We start from the raw sequence: 18417 nt of genomic DNA on the forward strand, positions 1-18417 counted from the left end.
GTTACTGTGATGACTTTCCAGAGGTGAAACAGTGAAGCCAGAAGGAAAATGCAGGCCTCAGACATAACTGAAGTCAAGAAGAGGGGTACTGAAGAATTTGACAGAAAAACAGTAGTATAATTTGCTGCTGCTTGTCATGAGCACCTCAGTCACCTTGTCAGTGTTACAAGTCTGGATTGTTCTTTCATCCCAACACCAAAAGAATATCACGAGGATTTCCTAAACATAGAAGAGTTCAGATAAAGGGAATCTCTTAAAAAAAGTTATAGTACCTTGAAAAAGCTTGAAAGTGGAATGATTCTAGCAAAAAACACATGCTCTTAACTCACACACATACAAATTAAATAAAACAGCTCATGAGTGTTGGACTTTGGGCAAAAGTTTTAATTTTTTATTATAAAAACAGTGACATTTGAAATACTGAAAAATGTTGAAATAAAGCATAATTACAAAGACATCAAAAAGTTTACAAGCAGATATAGAGAAAAAAGTAGAAGAAATCTGTAGTCCACCAATCATGTGAGCATCTCTTTATCTCTTTTTTTTTTCTTTCTTTCTTTTTTGGATGACAAAGGTTACCTCCAATGCTAAGCAAAGGCCATGGGCAACATCCTGGCCCCAATGAGGTCAATGAATATTTTCCATTGGCTTCAGAGATAGCAGAGCTTTGTTCATTACCCACATACTCATTAGCACATCTAAATCCTTGAACTTGCTGTACCTGTTCCTCCAGCGAGGCCATGTATTTTCTTGTTATGCATCTATCCCAAACCAGTTACTTTCCTGATAAAAGCTCTTTGGTCTGTTCATTCATAAACTGCCAATATTTCACCTACACTGAGACACAAACACCAAGATGTGTAGATCCTAGACAGTGGGCTGCTAAGTGGCATCAGTTAAGATTACCCCTCCCCTGCCTGTCTGAAACAACCCTACTGTGCTAAATTTCAGGGCACACAGTACAGCTAACTACCCCAAAAATCACAGCACAAGAAAACTGCCCTTCAACATATAGTAGCTAAACTCCAAACACAAATACATTGCTGCAGCTAATTGCTTCTCTGAAGGGTACAGCTGATTTGACAGCTATGCAACAGATGAAGGCTATCAGGGAAAAGTGTTGAGCTGCAGGTAAAGCTTAGACAAGCTGGGATCAGGGTCAGGGATGCAATGGCAGAAGCACAGAGCTCTCCTCTGGCTCTGTGATGCAAACAGCAGTGATGCAGCTGTGGCAGTGTAAAGCCACAGACATCCCTGGTTATTCACTGTCCTAGTGAAAAGAGTTTCACAACATCAGCCCAAAGCCTACAGATGTGCACACGTTTAACATGCGTTAGTGACTGTCCCCCACCATCTCCAAAGGCACAGAAACAAATGCAGATGGAGATTTGAGAAACACTATCTCATCCTTTGAGGCAGCACTTCTGGGATGGGTCAGGCACAGTCTCAGGACCGTCTGAAGACCCCTTCTGCTTTTAGGGCTTCTGCTTTTAGTGGTGCCACTTCAGCACTGTCTATAATCCACAGTATTCTATTGTAACATGTTCTCTCCTCCATACTATGAGCCCTCTGACAAAGAGAAATACACATCCTTCAATAAATACTAAACTGACTTAAAAACTTCATTCACAAATTTAGTTTATATTAGAATATTCAAGTGACAAAATGATAAAAAACTTCCAAACATCAGATTAAGAAAAATTCATTTTAAAATTACCTCAGTCTACTATAAGTACAAATGCAACATGCTTTGGACATACAGACTTTAAACTTTAGCCCACCATGAAATCCAGGGAGAAAAATGGGTTTAGACCATCTTTCCAAGCAAGTTAAAAACCTCCTTTATAAATGTTCCTTGAGGAGCAAACTAGTCTGATGTGGGGTTAAAAATATAAATATGGCAAGGTAAAAGACAAAAGTTTGACAATAGCAGCTACCAAGGTTAAAAGAGTTAGGAGGCTGGAGAGTGACCCATGTTATTCTCCCTGTGTTCCTGAACAGTGCTTCCTTCTGTACATTACTAGCCTGTCGATGAGCACCTCTGAAGAAATGCCAGAGGAGACCAGACTAGCTGGTGGATCCTCCATGGGACCAAAGTACAATCACAGCCAGGTACAGCCCAACTATTTCTACAATGGCATAGAACACTACAAGTTGACAAACAACGTGACAGCAAAAAACTGAAAGGACTTAATGCAACCAGTCAAACCCCATTCAACAGCTTTTGATCAAGGGCAGCAGCTTGCAATGAACAGCCCCTCTGTTTCAAAAGCACCTCCTGTGCACAGCCTGCTCCCTCTCTCTGCTCTCACACACTCACGCTCTCTGGCTCACTGCTCCTCTTCTCTTCCTCTTGCTGGGAGGTCTCCTGGAGCCTCTCTTTGCCTGGGGCTCGGCAGCATGGCAGAAAGCAGAATCCTTGCAGCTCATTGGCATGTCTGCCCCATCGGGTTGGCACTCTGGCAGCTACAGAGCTCCCTCAAGTCTCTTTCTTCATTTTCTTCCTCTTCCTCCTCTCCTTTTTGCCAGGTACACCTGCCATACAAACAACAGGGACAGTGCAGAAAACTTCCAGATGCAATTGCATCCCTAAGAACTGTTGGCTTTTTGCCTGATGAAGAGTGTTTAAGGGTTCTTGGATGTGTTTTACAAGGGCTACCTACGTTCAAGGGTAATTCAAAGTCATGGGGAGGACTCAGTGTTTTTAGTAGGCTGACTCACTCATATTTCCTTCTCTTTCTTGTTGAAAAGAGCTGTGCAAAAATTACTGTCATTAAATGCAATAGTAGCTGGTTTGGTTTTTTTGCTCAGTAACTCTGAGAGGAAGAGGAACAAGTATTTGTCACAGAAAAGCCTCTGAGTAATATAGAGCCTCTCAAAGAATTAAAATATGCTGCTAGAGGAGAAACATTTCACATATTCACTTAAAAATGCATTTGTGAACACTCCTTAGTTTACACATGATTCTGAAACTTCATCAGATGTGCAAAAACAATCACTTACCATTATTGGCTGAACTATTAACAATGTCCAAGGATTTTTCGAAGGAAGCATCAACTGCATCACTGCTATGTTTTGTAGATCTTAAGTCCCTGGGGCCTTCTTCCATTCTTGTTTGCAAACCTTGCTGGAGCTTAATTGAAATAATATGCTTCACTAAGCATGTGAGTTAAACAAAGCATATGCAAGCACAAAATATGACAGAAAATGTCATTATGGTGGGGCATTTAAAGAAACTGCAGAACAAATTAATTTTTACATTGTTAGAATAGTTTGCCATGTCATCTACCTACCTCTTATTTATTTGTTTTAGAGGGGATTAAAGTGTTGAAATTGTTTTTCAGTGTTATTTTTCACCTTACTTCCCCCAGTGAGCAGAAGAGGAGCAAGAAATACTGAGATGAAAGTACTGTCATTGTGTAGTGACACTGAAGAGGAAGATGTGCCCAGTGACTGCTAGATGATTAGAGTCCACAGAAACACTAGAGGTAGCACAAAGAGTGTGATGAGCAACTTGTGGATCTGGCTTCATAAGTAATTTCATTTTTTATGTCCATCTGAAGGCTGAGCTTGCACAAACGCATTTGGGGCACCAGACACCAGCATTTGGGGCTGACATGCAACATGAGCTTCTTCTGGTCCGTAAACACATCAGAAGGAGCAGTGCTGTCCTGAGGAGTTCTGAACAGCACTGTTAAGGTCATTGATGAAGGTATATACAAAGCTAAACCAGCTAATTGGATGTGCAGAGAGAGAATGGCAGCACTGTGGGAACTGATAGGATATCCTAATGATTATGTGGATTGTGGTCAGTGAGGTAGTTAAAACCTTTCCCTTAAAATGGAAGTGTCAGGAGATCTGGGAGCAAAAATAATCTCAAGGATCATGAGAGACAGTGGGTGTGAGGGGAAGACAAATGATTTAAAAAAAAAACAAAAAAAAGGGCAGCTATACATGTCCAGAAAAACATATTCTGTGGCAAGTGAATGAAACACAATTTGGACATTTTGGGCATTCCTCCCCACAATTTCTCATTTCACTGAGCACCAATCACAGGCAAGGACTGGTCCAAAAGCCAGTCAACACTCTGTTCCTTTGCACTTCCCATCCCAAATGAACTGACATTCTCCTCAGCCTTTCTCTGTTGCACTCTGAGACATTCTTGTTTTATCTTCACTGACTTTTGGGAACCACCTTTTCATTCCTGTTGATATCTCTGTGTGACATTCAGCTACAGATGAAACACAGGCCAATTGTACACTTCAATTTGGAGTGCATCTGGTTTTAATCATGGATGAAAAAACGTTTAGGCAGATGCATTCCAACGTTCTGTACTGCAAAATCAAAGTGTTTTGAAAATATGTTAGGGAATACCATGTTGCAAAACTCCACTGTTCACTGTGCTCGTAACTTCTTTTTATGGGAAGACAGGGAGAAAAGAGAAGAGAAAGCCAGAAGACAGAGAGGAAGAAAAGTCTCCCTTAGGTCATCCTAACAGAGAAGAATCCTCCTCTGCTCATGGAAAACCAAACACTACTTTTGGAATACAAAATACTCACATGCCTCAGTCCAGCTCCAGCATTTGCTTCCTTCGCTTCCATTTTCTTCTTCTTCCGTTGTGTTTTGCTTTCGGGTCCAGAAAGGCAGAAACGAATGCTTGCTTTGCCTTTTGGCAAATCCTGAAAGCATCAAAGATTTTGTAAGAGGAGTCCTGGCAACAGCTATTTTTGTTTTTTTCAGGAAAACAGATTGCCTCCAGGTGTGTGTGCTGACAGTGTACAAGCAGGGCTGTCTATCTGGAGAGGCTGCACACCTCAGCTTAACACATCTCTCTGCAAAAAGCTCAGCATGCTGTTCCCACTGCTGCCTGAAGCAAACATTTCCCTGGGCTTCTAGAAAGCATTTAAACAGCATGACTTCTGCTTCTACATCTCCACCCAAGATAACCACTGTATCACTGTCACCAAACCCTCTTATCAGCAAACTTAAATATGCCCTGGCTGCCCGAGATGCTGTGAAGGCTGTGCCAGCTCTGGACTCCACACCTCTTTTAAGGCCTGGGTATCTGAGAAGGTCAGCAGCAGTAGGGTGCAAACACCCAGGGTTTGCTGTTTAGGAGAGCAACACCAAGGGGATGATGAACTTGCAGAACCAGCAAACTCCCCCCAGCCCATCTCATGCCTCCTGCAAGTGTGTTCCCAGCTCCAGCTATCCCAGACAGGTCAGGTGGGGGCCATGCCAAACACAAAACCCCCACAGCTGAATGAGCCTTGCTCCAGGGCTGGAATGGAGACCCCAGAATGGATGGGACTGACCCCTGTGGACCAGGTCTCCTTGGCCATCAGCACTGCCTCACCTTCTTCTCATCCCTTGCCTGATGCTCCTCATCTCCAGTCCAGTTTCCCCACTCCTCTGTGGGAGCCTTCCAGTCAGAGTCCAGGTCAATCACTGAAGGGTCACCTATCAGGGCAAGGACACAAATGAGTTATGTTTAAATCCATGCCACTTCCCAGCCTCATGTGAGTAGCACAAATGCTCCAAAAGTACCTGATGTCTTCTTACTTGCCCATGGGATATTTGGATGTGCATATATGCATGTCTTAAATGTGTTAAAACATTTACAAATTTATTTTTAAAATTTATTAAAACGTATACATTGACTGCCAGTTCACAATTAGTGACAACACTCTTCAGAACAGGAGAAAAATTAAAGAAGGGCAGGAAAGCACATACAAAAACAAAAGCTCTTCCAGCCTGCACTTCAAGAAAACAAGCTTTACAAAACTAATAGCATGGCTTGTCAAATATTTCCTTTTAATTTTATGAAGAAAGATTGAGGCATATCCAGAAACACTGGCAGACACAGCAGGCTCTTCCATTCACGGCAACACACCATCCTCTGGGCAATTATTCATATGGAAGAGTAATATTAACAAAGGATTTGTGCATTCATTATTGCTCTCAGTGGTGTTTTCTTTCTTACAAAAAATAAAACCAAGTACATTCTCAACTTCATCTTCCTTTTCTATTTTCTCTTCTTGAATGTAAGCCAGAAAAGCACTATCCCAGCACTGATTTCCAAACCTCCTTAAGATACAACTCAAATAGGCATGAAAGAGCTAACACCTACGCTGCATTAATTCTGATCATTTCATGGGAACCGGGAAAAAAACTTTTCAAAATCTTTTCGGTTTCTCTATCTTTCAGCATCTGGTACCTTTGAAAATCTGGCTGCAGGCCCTCAGCTGCCTCTCCACAAAGCATTGGCAAACTGTCCTCAGTCAAGAAGGCAAAACAGACCAGTTTAATTCCTTCACCCAAAGTGAAGGTGCAAAGGTGCAAAAAAGCAGATAAATCAGCATCAGTTGTTGAAAGGACTACTTGATTATTTTTTAGCAATTTGAATGTAACAATCTTAAGTCTTATCCTAACAGGAAGAACAACTTTAAAAACACAACATATAATAATAACAACTCTTAGCTGATTACTTCTCTTAAAAAAAAATCCCAAGCTGGATGGAAAAACTTCTACTTGAAGCTGGGCCAAAACCAAAAGCATGCTGGGAATGATAAAAGAAAACTGTTTCCAAAAAGTTGCTCTGACCAGTTTGTTGCCAAATGTTATAAACATGATTATTAACATTGTTCAAGTTTCTCAGTTTAAAATCCATGCTGTCTGTATAGACAATATGTCTTTCCTTCTTCAAAAGGGAAAAGAGCAACTAATTTTGAATGCATTCCCCAATAAAATTCCAGTACAAAATATAAATCAGTCTCCTGAGCTGCAAAGCAGCATCTCTGCTGATGGATGCTCTCATGGGTGTGTAAGCAAAACAGACCATAACTTAGCACACAGAAAGCCACAACTGTTCTTTTCACCTTTTTAACTTCTGGTATCTCAAAAAGTGCAGGGTTTTTTTGGGTTTTTTTTAATGTTATGTATATATTTCTAAACATGAGAACAGTTTTGATGGCAAACTGCCTGCAATGGGCTTAATGCTTCACCCTTGTCACATGTGGGCATGAAACTTGGCCAGACAGCAGTGACTCTGCCTCATCTCAGAATTACCCTTCCCAAAGTATTGTGTCCCAGGAGTGTTTAAAATCAACTCAGACTAAAATTAAGGACAATATAAGATTCTTTACAATTTGCTGGATTTGATGGGGAAATCGGATTAAATGTACTTATCCCCAAGCTCTGATTAAATGTACTTATCCCAAAGCTCTGACTTTAAATCTTTCCTGTTGTGTAGCATGTTTCCCTTCTCCAGTGACATCTCCCACATCTTCTTTAAACTTTGAATACGGTTTAGTATTTTTAAATCTGATTCTCCTTGGGTCATCAGTTCTCTCACATGCTAAAATTGATCAATAATTCCTGTGAACATAAACGCTAAAAGGAACATGCTGTGCAGCAGTGTGTCCCCCTGCTCCCCATTTGGGTTTAGCCCTGGCAGAGGTGATAGCTCTCTCAGACCAACATCTTGGCAATCCCTGCTGTTCATTTTTACAAAAGCAATGCTGTTAAATGTCATTTTCCAGCAAAGTTCTTGCTTGCAACCCACCCCAGTCCTCCAGCAAACTCCACCCAGACAAAGCTGTACTTTTCTGTTGGCAGCAAACATTTGCATTTCAAGGCCAAGGTGGATTCCATGTGCCCCATGTAATGAAAACACTTTCAGATCCTGAAAGGCACAACGTTGAAGGTGTCTCCAGAAATCAGGGAGGCTGCCAGCACCTCTGCAGGCAGAAAGTCCATCCCAGCACCAACTACCTGAACACCCTTGGTCTCCAGTGTCTCTCCTGTGCAAAGAGGAGCAGATGGGGAGCAGAGAGCTGTGCCCTGGGGGTGTTGGGGAGCAGGCAAACAGGGCCCCACAGCAGCAGGATCTGGTCAGAGGGGACACTCAGCAAGTTCTCTGCCTGCTGATAGATAGGGTGGAGTACAGTGCAGTACAGGCTGAACCTAATTATCTGGCCTGGAAAATGAAACTGCTAAGTGCTGCAGCAAAACTCAGTCTGTGTCACCAAGGAGTGGATTTAAAATTTTCTGATCCAGAGTTGTACATTTGGATTCTACCAGCATCTCTCTTGGCATGCTGCCCCAAAATATGGGCAAGAACTTAAGGGAGGTTCATCTGGCAGGGCAAACCTCTCAGTAGGCTGCATATTGTCCATGGCACTGAGCTTTTCTGTGGCTGCTGTAGAGAATTGCAAAGGGCAATTTACTGTGTTATGAACACAGTCCTAACCCAAATCCTTGCCAGGATATCACTTGTAGACTAAGTAATACATTCAGTTGAAATTAGTAGATAATTTCCAGTCTAAAGCTTGAATTTCTGTGTTACAGGTCAATAGCTGTGTGGAAGAATCCCTTATTTGGCATCTTCCTTTAGCATAATTCAGTAGAGGCAAAATATCAAATAAACCCCAGACTAAAGACTTCTTTTAGTGGAAAAAAGCTACTGATTCCCATAAAACAAAGGAATTGAAATTTATTTTAACTCTGGAACAGAAGGAAGGTTGGGAGTGAGGAGACACAGGAGTTTTCTTAAAGTCATGGGGAAAATTTGTTTGGCAATCAAGAAGGATTCATTGGGAGGATGCCAAGACACAGATAAAAAGTGACTCTCATGGTCATGAGATGTTGCATTTGCAAAGCAGAGTGTGGATTTTCTGAGATTGCACTGCACTGCTGCCAAAGCACAGGTCTGCTGCACTTGGAGGCAGATGCATGGGATAAAATGAGTATTCCCTTGCCTTGGAACCAGACACAAGTGCTCCAAAACAGCCCAGCCAGCCACACTATGTGGGTTATATATTTTGTAACAGCAAAACCAGCCACAGCTTGTGCTGCATTCTGTGGGACAGCAAAGCTGAAGTACACACATGCCACCAAAGGGGCAGTGGCAGATGTGTGGCATAGGCACACAAAGGGAGTGTTAGGAAGCACATGCAAGTAAATTTTTCAAGGCAGGGGCAGGAGGATCAAGAACAACCCTGCAGAAAGGCACCTGGTGAAAGCACAGCACTTCCTGGGCACAAAAACAAAGTGAATTATGTCAGGACCCAAAGAGGTTCAGCCACCTTTCTTTCTCTTTGTAACAGGAATGAAAAGTATGCAAACACTAAGGATGAGTAGGGAAAAAAGATGATGAACAAAGCTTCCAGCTTTGATGCCCCCTTCCCTCATGGCCACCTCAGCCTGCTGTTGGGATTGCTGCGACTACAGCCATCAGTGCTGACCGTGTGGCTTCACTCCAAGACACTGAGTGCCCCCAGCTAACAAAGGCTTAGATTGCTAAGGACTAATCGTTTGAATATGCAGAGACAACGACTGATGACAGAATGAGAATTTCAGAATCAGTGAGGTTGGAAGTGGCCTCTGGAGATGGTCTGGTCCCACCTCGTGGCTCACAGAGGGCTCAGCTACAGCAGGTTTCTCAGTAATGCTGCAGAGTTTTGAATATTTTGAAGGGTGGAGAGTCTGCAACCACTCTGGGCAAACTGTGCTGCTGCCTGACCACTCTCACCATAAAAAAAAAGCTTTCACTTATGGATAAGTGAAAATGCACTTCTGATCCATTTGCCTGTTCCCCACTCTCTGGGCCAGCCACAGGCAGTGACCCCATCAGGGGCTCATGCACAGCCATGGCTGGACCTTCTCCAGTATATCCCTGACTGTCCTGTACTGGGGAGCCCAGAAATGGACACAGGACTCCAGATATGACAGTAATTAAGAATTAACCACCAGCAGCCTGTATCATTAATGAATGTCAACACAGGAATGTGTTGTTTGGAAACCAACCTGACTGAGATTTTAAATATTCCAAAAGTGACTGCCCAGTTCCCTTTACCACTAACTCCCTCTCTATGTATATATGCTTTCAGTTGTGCCAACACTTAAACATCAAGTCTTTTCTAAGTGTTATTTTTGTTATTATTGCTGGTACTTCACAAAAAGATAATGTGATGTGGAGCAGGGAGCAGCCAAGGCAGCTCCAGGCCAGGGGCAGGAGTCCAGCACCCAGCTCCTTCGGCTGTACCAGCCCAGCACAGAACAAAGACACTCATTACATGTGCTGCTCTGCATTTGATAAAATGACCCCAGCTCATATTTAGGTTATGAATGGCTTTTCTTGTTGTTTTTTTTTATTTTAGTTCCCAAGCCTGCAAGAGCTAACAGGCCATGTTTAACTGTCTAAGAGCTCATTTTGCCTGCAGCGCCGACCTTAATGCCAACCATTACCTCATCTAAATTCAGGGAATACATGTTCCTGATGCACCCCTCCCCTGCAACAATATCAAGGCTGATATTCAAAGGAAAAAAAAAATCAGAACAAAAAAGCAAGCTGTAAAACAGAATCCTCTAAACACTTCTGCTCTGATGTTTGCAGAAGCAAGCTGCTGAATTTGCTCCTATCATTCTACTCTGACTGATGTGGAACTCCAAAAGCAGAGAGCTCTGCTTGGCTTTGCAAGTGCAGATCAAGCCCAGAGTGTGCCAAGTCTGACATGTGCTAAATGTAGTGCAAGGGAACGCTGCTGAAGAGCTGCCCACACTGCCTCCCTCCATCCCCCGTGGGTCCAAAGTTGGAAAGGGCCAGGCACCCTTTGCAGCAGTGCAGGGGTAAAGAAACACAGTACCAAGGGACAGGAAGGCTCAGGGTTGAGGGTTTTGTTTTTATTCTTTTTAAAGCAAACTGTGCTATTTATAAAATCACGGCCAAAATGATGCATCTGCTGCAGAGCTTCAGTTACCGCTGGGCAGAGACACAAGACAACCACAATCTTTTCTCCTTAATGCATTCCACCCCTCTGGGTCCTCCTGCAGTTCAGCAATCAGAGCAGCCAGAGCACAAAGAGCTTTGCTCAGCTCATCAGCCATCATTCCTGCAAGAGCAGGGAAAGGCCTCCCAACAACAGGGGTATATATAAATACTTCACTCGATCCTGACTGAAAGGTCAAGAGAAAAGGTCATCTAATACCCACACTGTTCATGCCAAAATTATTCCAGCCACTCAGGACCCATGCTTGTCTTTATTTTAAAACTAAAAAAACACCTATTACCAGTCACAAAAAGACTGAAATCCAGATTGCCACAGTGCACTGGACTTGTATTCTGCATCTAGGTTCAGGGTATTTCCAAGGAAATTTAAAGTTCTGGCAAAGGTACACGGAGCTTTAAAAGCTGCCGTGGCTCTCCCCCAACCACCCCACTGAAGCTGGGCTGCAGCTGCCTGGAAAAGGCACACTCAGCTCCACCTTCCACACCACGATGGGAGGGAGGCAAACACAATGCTGCAGTTATGAGAACCAAACGCAGCTTTGAGCTCGCCTCACAAATTCAGCAATCTGAGCTGACTGCTAACACGTGGGGCTTTTTGAAACACAGAGCCCATCCTGCTGCCCCTGGCTCAGGAAGTCCCTGAGCCGCTGTCTGCAGGGTGTGGGGAGGGATCACCCTGTGCTTGCCCTGTTCCTTGCTTATCTGCCCGCAGCTGATAGCAGTGCATCTGCTGGAGAGAGGGCGGAGCCTGCAGACAGCCCCTGCACCTGGTGCTGCTGCCCAGCAGCTCTGATTGCACTTTTGTACCCAGCAAAACAGACTGTACCTACTGCATTGTTTGTTTTTCTTTGAGGGAGAACATAAATGAAATGCACTTTCTTGCCCTTCTCAAGGGTTCCACATGGATAACTGCTGCCCTGACCGAGTTCACAGCAGCTCTGGGCATCTGCTCTAAACCAGACCCACACAGGATTTCTCCCTGACCAGCAAACGAGCCACATGGGAAGTGGACCCTGATGTCTGAGGCTTAGGGAATGGGCTGAAGAGAGCTCCTGCACTGGTGCACTTGTTTGTCTACAGAAAAAGGGCAAAGAGATGTGCATACCCTGCCCCTGCCACGCATCATCTGCTGGGAGGAAAGCCGAGCTGCCATGCCAACATCTGGAAGGACTGTCCTCAGATGATTTGCTCTTCACATTATCTGCACAAAGGAAAGCATCTTCATTAAAAAATTAAACCAAAAAAAGCCCAAATCCCAAACCTAAAAGATAATCACATAGGTATAGTCACATTATTAAAACCAATTAATCATGCCTCTGTCAGCTCACTATGTCACGATGCCTGCATGTTATATAATTTAAGCCACGCATTAATCTGTGCTTCTCATCACAGTGGATTTATTAACAAAGGCTGGACGAGGACACTACGTGCATAAATTATTAAAAACAACTCTCTCAGGAATGGCTACACTAATAACATTCAGAAATGCAAACTTCTGCCACGTCTCTGTTGGGGACCTGAGGAGGGAGCTGCAGTTCCTGCAGAGCCAAGGCCACATCCAGAGTATCCAGCTCCAGCTCCCACCACCTTCAGGGAGAAGGCTTCTGCTCAAGTTGACAGAAATCCATAATTACCAAATTAATTGCTCCATGAAAGAGCACAGGTGAGAGAGCTGCTGGAGGAAAAAGTTGTTCTGATGATTAATTTCAGTAACTAAAGCAACCAGTAGGGTTCACATGCCTCCTGAATGACTCCCCTTAGCCCCTTTCTAAGGCCTGTACATAACAGACCAGGGTATTCTTCACATCTTTCATAAAGCAGGGGTTTTTTCCACATCTCTGACTTTTACTTTCTTCCTCTCACCCAATGAATCTGAGGTTTATACGGCTGTGTATTGGTTTGATTTTTTTGCTGTATAAAAAATATTTCTCCTTGTTGAGTACTTATACATTAGGAACTGCTTGAATCCACTGACAAAGTGTTGGAAAACAGATGGTTAAATATGGCAGGTGTTACATTAATTGCCTTACCTGGCTTCAGAAGCAGATTTCAGCATTCTAGCTAACATCACACACACTGTTTTGTGCTCAAATATCTCTATGTATCTATTCCTGACTTTAGTATCTCTAACAGAATCAGGACCAGACTTTGCATTCATCATCCAATTAAACTTTCAGTCAAATGTGAGTTTCTGGTGGACAGGGAATGTATAAACCAGGGATGCCTGCAATCAATCAGTGAAGACTGACAGTTGCAAAGATGCAAAGTGAAAGCCAGAAATTAGGCTTAACTCAATGCAAAATGAGGAGATGCTCCATCCTTCCCAAGGCCACGCATGGAGAGGCTCCAGCAGAAATTCCCTCGCTGTGCTGGATGAGAAGCTGCTGGCTCGGCAGCCTCTAACACAGCCTTTCCAAGCTGCACATTCACTCCCTCCCTCGGCCTGAAATTCTCGGAATTTGTTGGTTATCAGAGCACAACAGAAACCTTCTCTGTGAGTCAACCTAACAGAAAGAATCTGCAGAGGAGGCAATATTTTTTTTATTTATTCCAAGATGAATACACGAGTTTGGAAAGCGCTCAATAAAAGGTTCTGCTGTTGCTCCCTAAAACGCTGCTGTGCTGGATTGCAGATGCCAGCAAGCTCTGCAAGGGAGAGGGACTAATGGGATGTGGCTCCAGGGGAGAAGGCCCCTGTGTGACCAGTGAGAGCCCTTTTCAGCCAAACAGCTAAGAAAGTGATGGAAGAATTCAGATAGATGTATAGCAAGACGCCACTCACCTAAATCCCTGGAGAGATCTGACAGTGTCCCGAAGGTCACAGGACAGGATTTTACATCTGCAATATCCCATGTTCCTGCATTTAAAATGCAAACAAACAGTAACCCAAAATCTGATGTCATGTTCACAGTTTCTACCTCATAGTCCCAAGCTCATTACAGCCCTTTCATGTTCTTTTCATTCCAAGCCTGTATCCACTGTTGCTGGACAAGCATCAAGCAAGGAGAAATCACCTTTATGGATAGAGAGAGTCCACCCCATCACCATGTAGACTTTCTCAGACTTCCAACATGCATATCACATCAGCATGGCACTTCTCTGGACTTAAATTCCTCCCTCATCTGAACTGATGCCCTCTTTATGCACTACTGGCAGAAGTTGTTATCATGTATTGGAATTTGGCCTTTTGAAAGCGTTAGAGTAAAAATGGTACTAATGTCCTCCCATCAATCCTCTACTTTTCAAGAAAAGGACCCTAGCAGAGAAGAGAACTCACATGCAGGCAATCTAAGAGCATTTTTTGAGTAATCAGAGTACTGGATTACTGCTATTGAAGATGAGTCATCATGTGGCCTTATATACCATTTAATTCAGCCACCATGCTCAACTGATCACTGAGAATGTAGTCAAAACCAAATGCTTCTGATTTATGAATATCCTGCCTTTTCCTGTTTTGAAATACACAGATATACCCTGCAGCCTAACTCTGACCATGTCTGAGCATCCCCAGAAGGCAAGGCTTTGGTTGTAAAGGACACAGATAATACCTGTAGGTAGAAAATAACTTGCACCCAGCAGGTAGTCTACAGCACCAGGAATTCCTGCCATAAGGACCTCCCTTTTCACATTGCTGGGAAATAAATGACACCTGGCAGGGTCTAAGTGGGGTGGACAACACTGTGTGTGCAGGATGAATGTCAATGGGGCTACACTCTTATAAGGACACAGCAATTTGTGAAGATTCTCCTCGGCAATATTTGCATGTCAACACTCACCTACATTGGAGAAAACATCATCTTCTGCTCTGGACGGTGCTGATTCTTCCCGTGGGGCTCCTGAGCCCTTCAGCTCTGCCTTGGCAAAGAAAGCACCTTTTCCACCAGCACTGGTGTCCTCTGTGAGTGGCCACACCGCTCCCTTCTCATCCCAGTCAAAGGCTGGCTCAACCACCGAGCTGCCCAGGGATGCTCTGCTGGGATCTTCTCGGGAATAAACATTACCACAGGATCATCATTATTATTAATGGCAAGGAAGAGTTTGTACAGGAGAGACAAGAGAGCAAAGCCTGATCTAAACCCAGCAGACTATTTCCAACTGAAATTATTTACAGCTGTGATGCCAGCGAAGCAGGGCTCCAGGGATGGGACACTGAAGTGGAAAACAGGAAGGCCAATGAGAGAAGGACAGCACCACAGTGGCCTTGGGCATCCCTCCCTGGAGGGGAGGCTCAGGGGGCCCAGAACAGTGAAGGGAGAGAAAGAGGACAACTGGACCTCCAACAAAAAAGAAAGCAAACCTCTTGGATGTTGCTAGTTCAAAGTTGCTAGAGAAGTCAGTGCAGGCATATGAATATTTTAATGAATGAGAGTTATCTCCACCATTTTTGTTCCAAAGGACTCCTTAAGCATTTTATGACTCCAGCCTTCAGAATAGCAAAGCATTTTCTGGAGCTCTGGTGAGAAGGAGACCACTGCTGACATCAGCTCCACCTTCACATACCTCAATGCTGATGCTGCTGTTTCTCCCCTGCCAGGAACAGCAGCCAGCACTCGGCAGGGTTAGGACTTCTTCCTAAAAGATCAGATCTCACTACTCTGTAAATGCCCATGCTAACATGACCATGGGGTTCAGCATTCTGCACAGCCCAGGCTGCAGGACTGCACCTAAGACTTCTGGTGCTTCAAATGAGACTTGGTGAACCGAGCTCCCTTTCCTGGGTCAGCAAAGCCCTTAACCCCTGCATGACCTTAGGGTTAAACCCTGTGGGGTTCTGCATGTGCAGCTGGCACCACTGATGACAGCAGGTCAGCTTACATGAAGAATGAAATGTGGACCCATTCTCTTTGCTGGAGAGAAAGTGGAGATCTCAGCACTCTAGCTTTTAGTTTAAAATCTAAACTCTTGATATTTAACTCTATATAATCCAAATGATAAAGTGGTCCCAAGGTATCTGTATATGTTTCTATTGAAATTTCCTGTTCCCTTTGCCCTTCAATTGTAATAGAGCATCTGAGAGCACTTTAAGAGCCTTATTGCAGACAGTGCGCTACTCACACATATATCCAGCTACATCTCCCAATCCAGCTACATCTCTCCAATATCCAAACTCCTATCTTAGCTTCTAAATAACTCTCATATTATAAACCAAAGGTTATTTTGATCATTTTATCAATAATGAAAATACTTCCAAATGTCTTCATTCCATGACCTGCTCTCATATAGTGGTTATTACATATAATATAATTTAGCAGAAATGAATATAGGCATAAGTGCACAGCAGACACCTTGAAATCCCCAGAGGAAAAACGTGGAGTGAGCACAAAGTGTTGTTTCATTTTATCTCATTAGGGTAAGAGTATATTCCTGTTATAGTTCTTTAGTCTGAGCAATCCTGGACTAAAGAACCTGTTTGGAACTGAGAAAACTGTGTGTGTTTTTATATGTCTATTATCTGAAAACTTCTGTCAAGCCACACAAAAGGAACAAGCCCACGTGACACCAAGCCTTTAGAATATCTACAATCTAACAGACATCTGCTTTCCAAGTCCTGTGGGTAATGCTGTGTGCTCTGCTGTGTGTTTTAATGAGAGCATGGAGTAAAAGGCAAGTTCCCAAGTAAAAGCTCCCAAAGCTTATTTCTTAAGTAAATAGCCTCAGTAAGTGCATGGATTTTGCTGCCAAATAATGAATAGAGCAAGCAGAAAGATGCTGGGGTGTGGGGAGGGGTAACAAATCCAGCCAGATGAGGTGTGTGAATTGAGCCTGTACATTTACCTTTTTGTTTCAGCCTTTCCTTCCTTAAGTGTCTCTTTTCACGGCTGCTGATCTTGGTCTGCCAAATTCCTACAACACAGAGCAAAGTTCATTTTTAAGCTATCAAAGAACTTTCTTCATTGCCTTTACTGCTTAGCACCAAGGTAAATAGCCATCTCAAAGTTTCTGGTGCTGGCTGTAAAAGAGGCAGATCTCGTGCAGCACGTCCCCTGTGTGCAGAATGTCCCCTGTGAAACCTTTGCTTCCTCTGCAGAGATGTGTTACATAAGAAATCCCCATCACAGACCTGTCTGTGGTGTCCTGACTCACATAACTGCACATTTTCTTCTGTCCTGTGTGTCAGCCTGATGTGGCACCCATTCCCTTGGGGGAGAGGTCACAGCAGAGCATCAACCACCTTACATGTCTGACAGTGTAAATAGGGCTTCAATGTGTTGTGTTCCTCTAGCCCTGAACATACCCTAAGACTTGTTCTGCAATGTGGACACCCTCTCCCACTCAGCTGGTTTACACACACATTCATTCACATCCATGGGGTCACATCCTGTCTCTGTCCATGCTCTCCATGACCCAAGAAGTCAGAGGAGGTGCTGGCAGAAATGGTTAATGAAGGAAAAATCACAGCCCCTGGAGCTGACCAAGACACTCCTTTCTCTGAAGCATCCCTGAAGAATGCATGAAAAATCCCCGAAAAACATATGAAACAGTTCAGCTGGCTCATCCATTCAGAAAATTACAGATCCATTTGAAGAAATGTCTGCTGTGTCCCCTTCTCCCCCAGCAGCCTCACGGGCCCCAGGACGGATTCTGGTCCAACAGCAGCGAGGGCTTCTCTCCCTCTCACCACCACACTAATCACATTGTAATCTTTTAAGCCCAGAAAGGCTTAGAATTTGTTGTTTTCAATGTAACCCTTGGTGGGGGGAGGCAGAGAGGGGCTCATGGGATGTAATGTATTTTCCAGTGAAATTCTAGCTGCCCAAGCCTTGCTGGCCTCTGCCAGATTTCTCTGTAGATCTGCTGGCAAACAAAGGACTTGGCTCTGCTCACAGGTGTGCTACAAGCTGGCTGTGAATTGCCCCAGCACCTTTACCAGCCTCAGCCATGGACACAGCAATGTGTGTGTCAGCAGGGCAGGGGCCACAGGGCTGGGGAAGAGCATGAAGGACCCTGCTGGCCACTGACCACTGCAGAGATCCTTCCTCACCTGCAGATGTGCCCTCCCTGTGTGCACAGCTGGCACCTGGGGAGGGTGGCAGGAAAGCACGTGGCCCTGTCAGAGACTGAAATGTTATGGTTTATGGCTTAAACATCTTTATGAGGGACTTTTGCCCATTATAGAAAAAGTGCATGATGATGCTTCACCACCAAAGCCCACCCTGGATGGGCTCCTGACTGAAACCCTGAACTGTGAGTTAAACCACCTAAGGCAACTTGAGTTAGGGAAGGTGACACTGTTGTTCAAAGCATCTGGAAGAGAACCCACAGCCCAGCACCTTGTTTGAGGTTTATCTGCTGCCAGGCTGGCACAGACCCTGCTCCAAAGGTTTTGGGTGTGGGGCAGGGAGTGCCCATCCTCTGCTGTGCAGACCAGCTCAGCTGTGGGGCCCCTTCACCCCAGGAAAGCCACATCTGAGGGACATCCATGTGAGGGACAGCAGGGCAGGGGTCATGGCCCAGGAAGGTCCCTCCCAAAGGAGTCCCCAGCTCTGCACCAGAGCACTGCAGGAGATGCAAGAGATCCACAGAGTGGCAAGGGACTGAGTCAAACCTGCTCCCTTCTGGGCAGGCACATGGGCATTCCCACCTGCCCAAATGTGTATTAATCCATGGGATTCTGTGCTGTTAGACAG

General features: G+C 44.2%; 1 protein-coding gene across 1 annotated transcript in view; it reads right to left on the reverse strand.

The window, feature by feature from the left end:
- Nucleotides 1–363: 363 nt before the first annotated feature.
- Nucleotides 364–18417, reverse strand: part of LOC116993636 (protein LYRIC-like) — a 30683-nt gene continuing 12629 nt past the window's right edge. The window contains exons 5-12 of the mRNA XM_033054468.1: nucleotides 16565–16633; nucleotides 14566–14769; nucleotides 13572–13646; nucleotides 11895–11990; nucleotides 5357–5460; nucleotides 4560–4679; nucleotides 3004–3133; nucleotides 364–2535 (exon numbers count right to left, since the gene is read on the reverse strand). Coding sequence (XP_032910359.1) covers nucleotides 2480–2535; nucleotides 3004–3133; nucleotides 4560–4679; nucleotides 5357–5460; nucleotides 11895–11990; nucleotides 13572–13646; nucleotides 14566–14769; nucleotides 16565–16633 — 854 coding nt within the window. The 3' untranslated portion in view covers nucleotides 364–2479. The remainder of the gene's footprint in view (nucleotides 2536–3003; nucleotides 3134–4559; nucleotides 4680–5356; nucleotides 5461–11894; nucleotides 11991–13571; nucleotides 13647–14565; nucleotides 14770–16564; nucleotides 16634–18417) is intronic.

Source organism: Catharus ustulatus, chromosome 3 (assembly GCF_009819885.2).
Source record: "Catharus ustulatus isolate bCatUst1 chromosome 3, bCatUst1.pri.v2, whole genome shotgun sequence".
Lineage (NCBI taxonomy): Eukaryota > Metazoa > Chordata > Aves > Passeriformes > Turdidae > Catharus > Catharus ustulatus.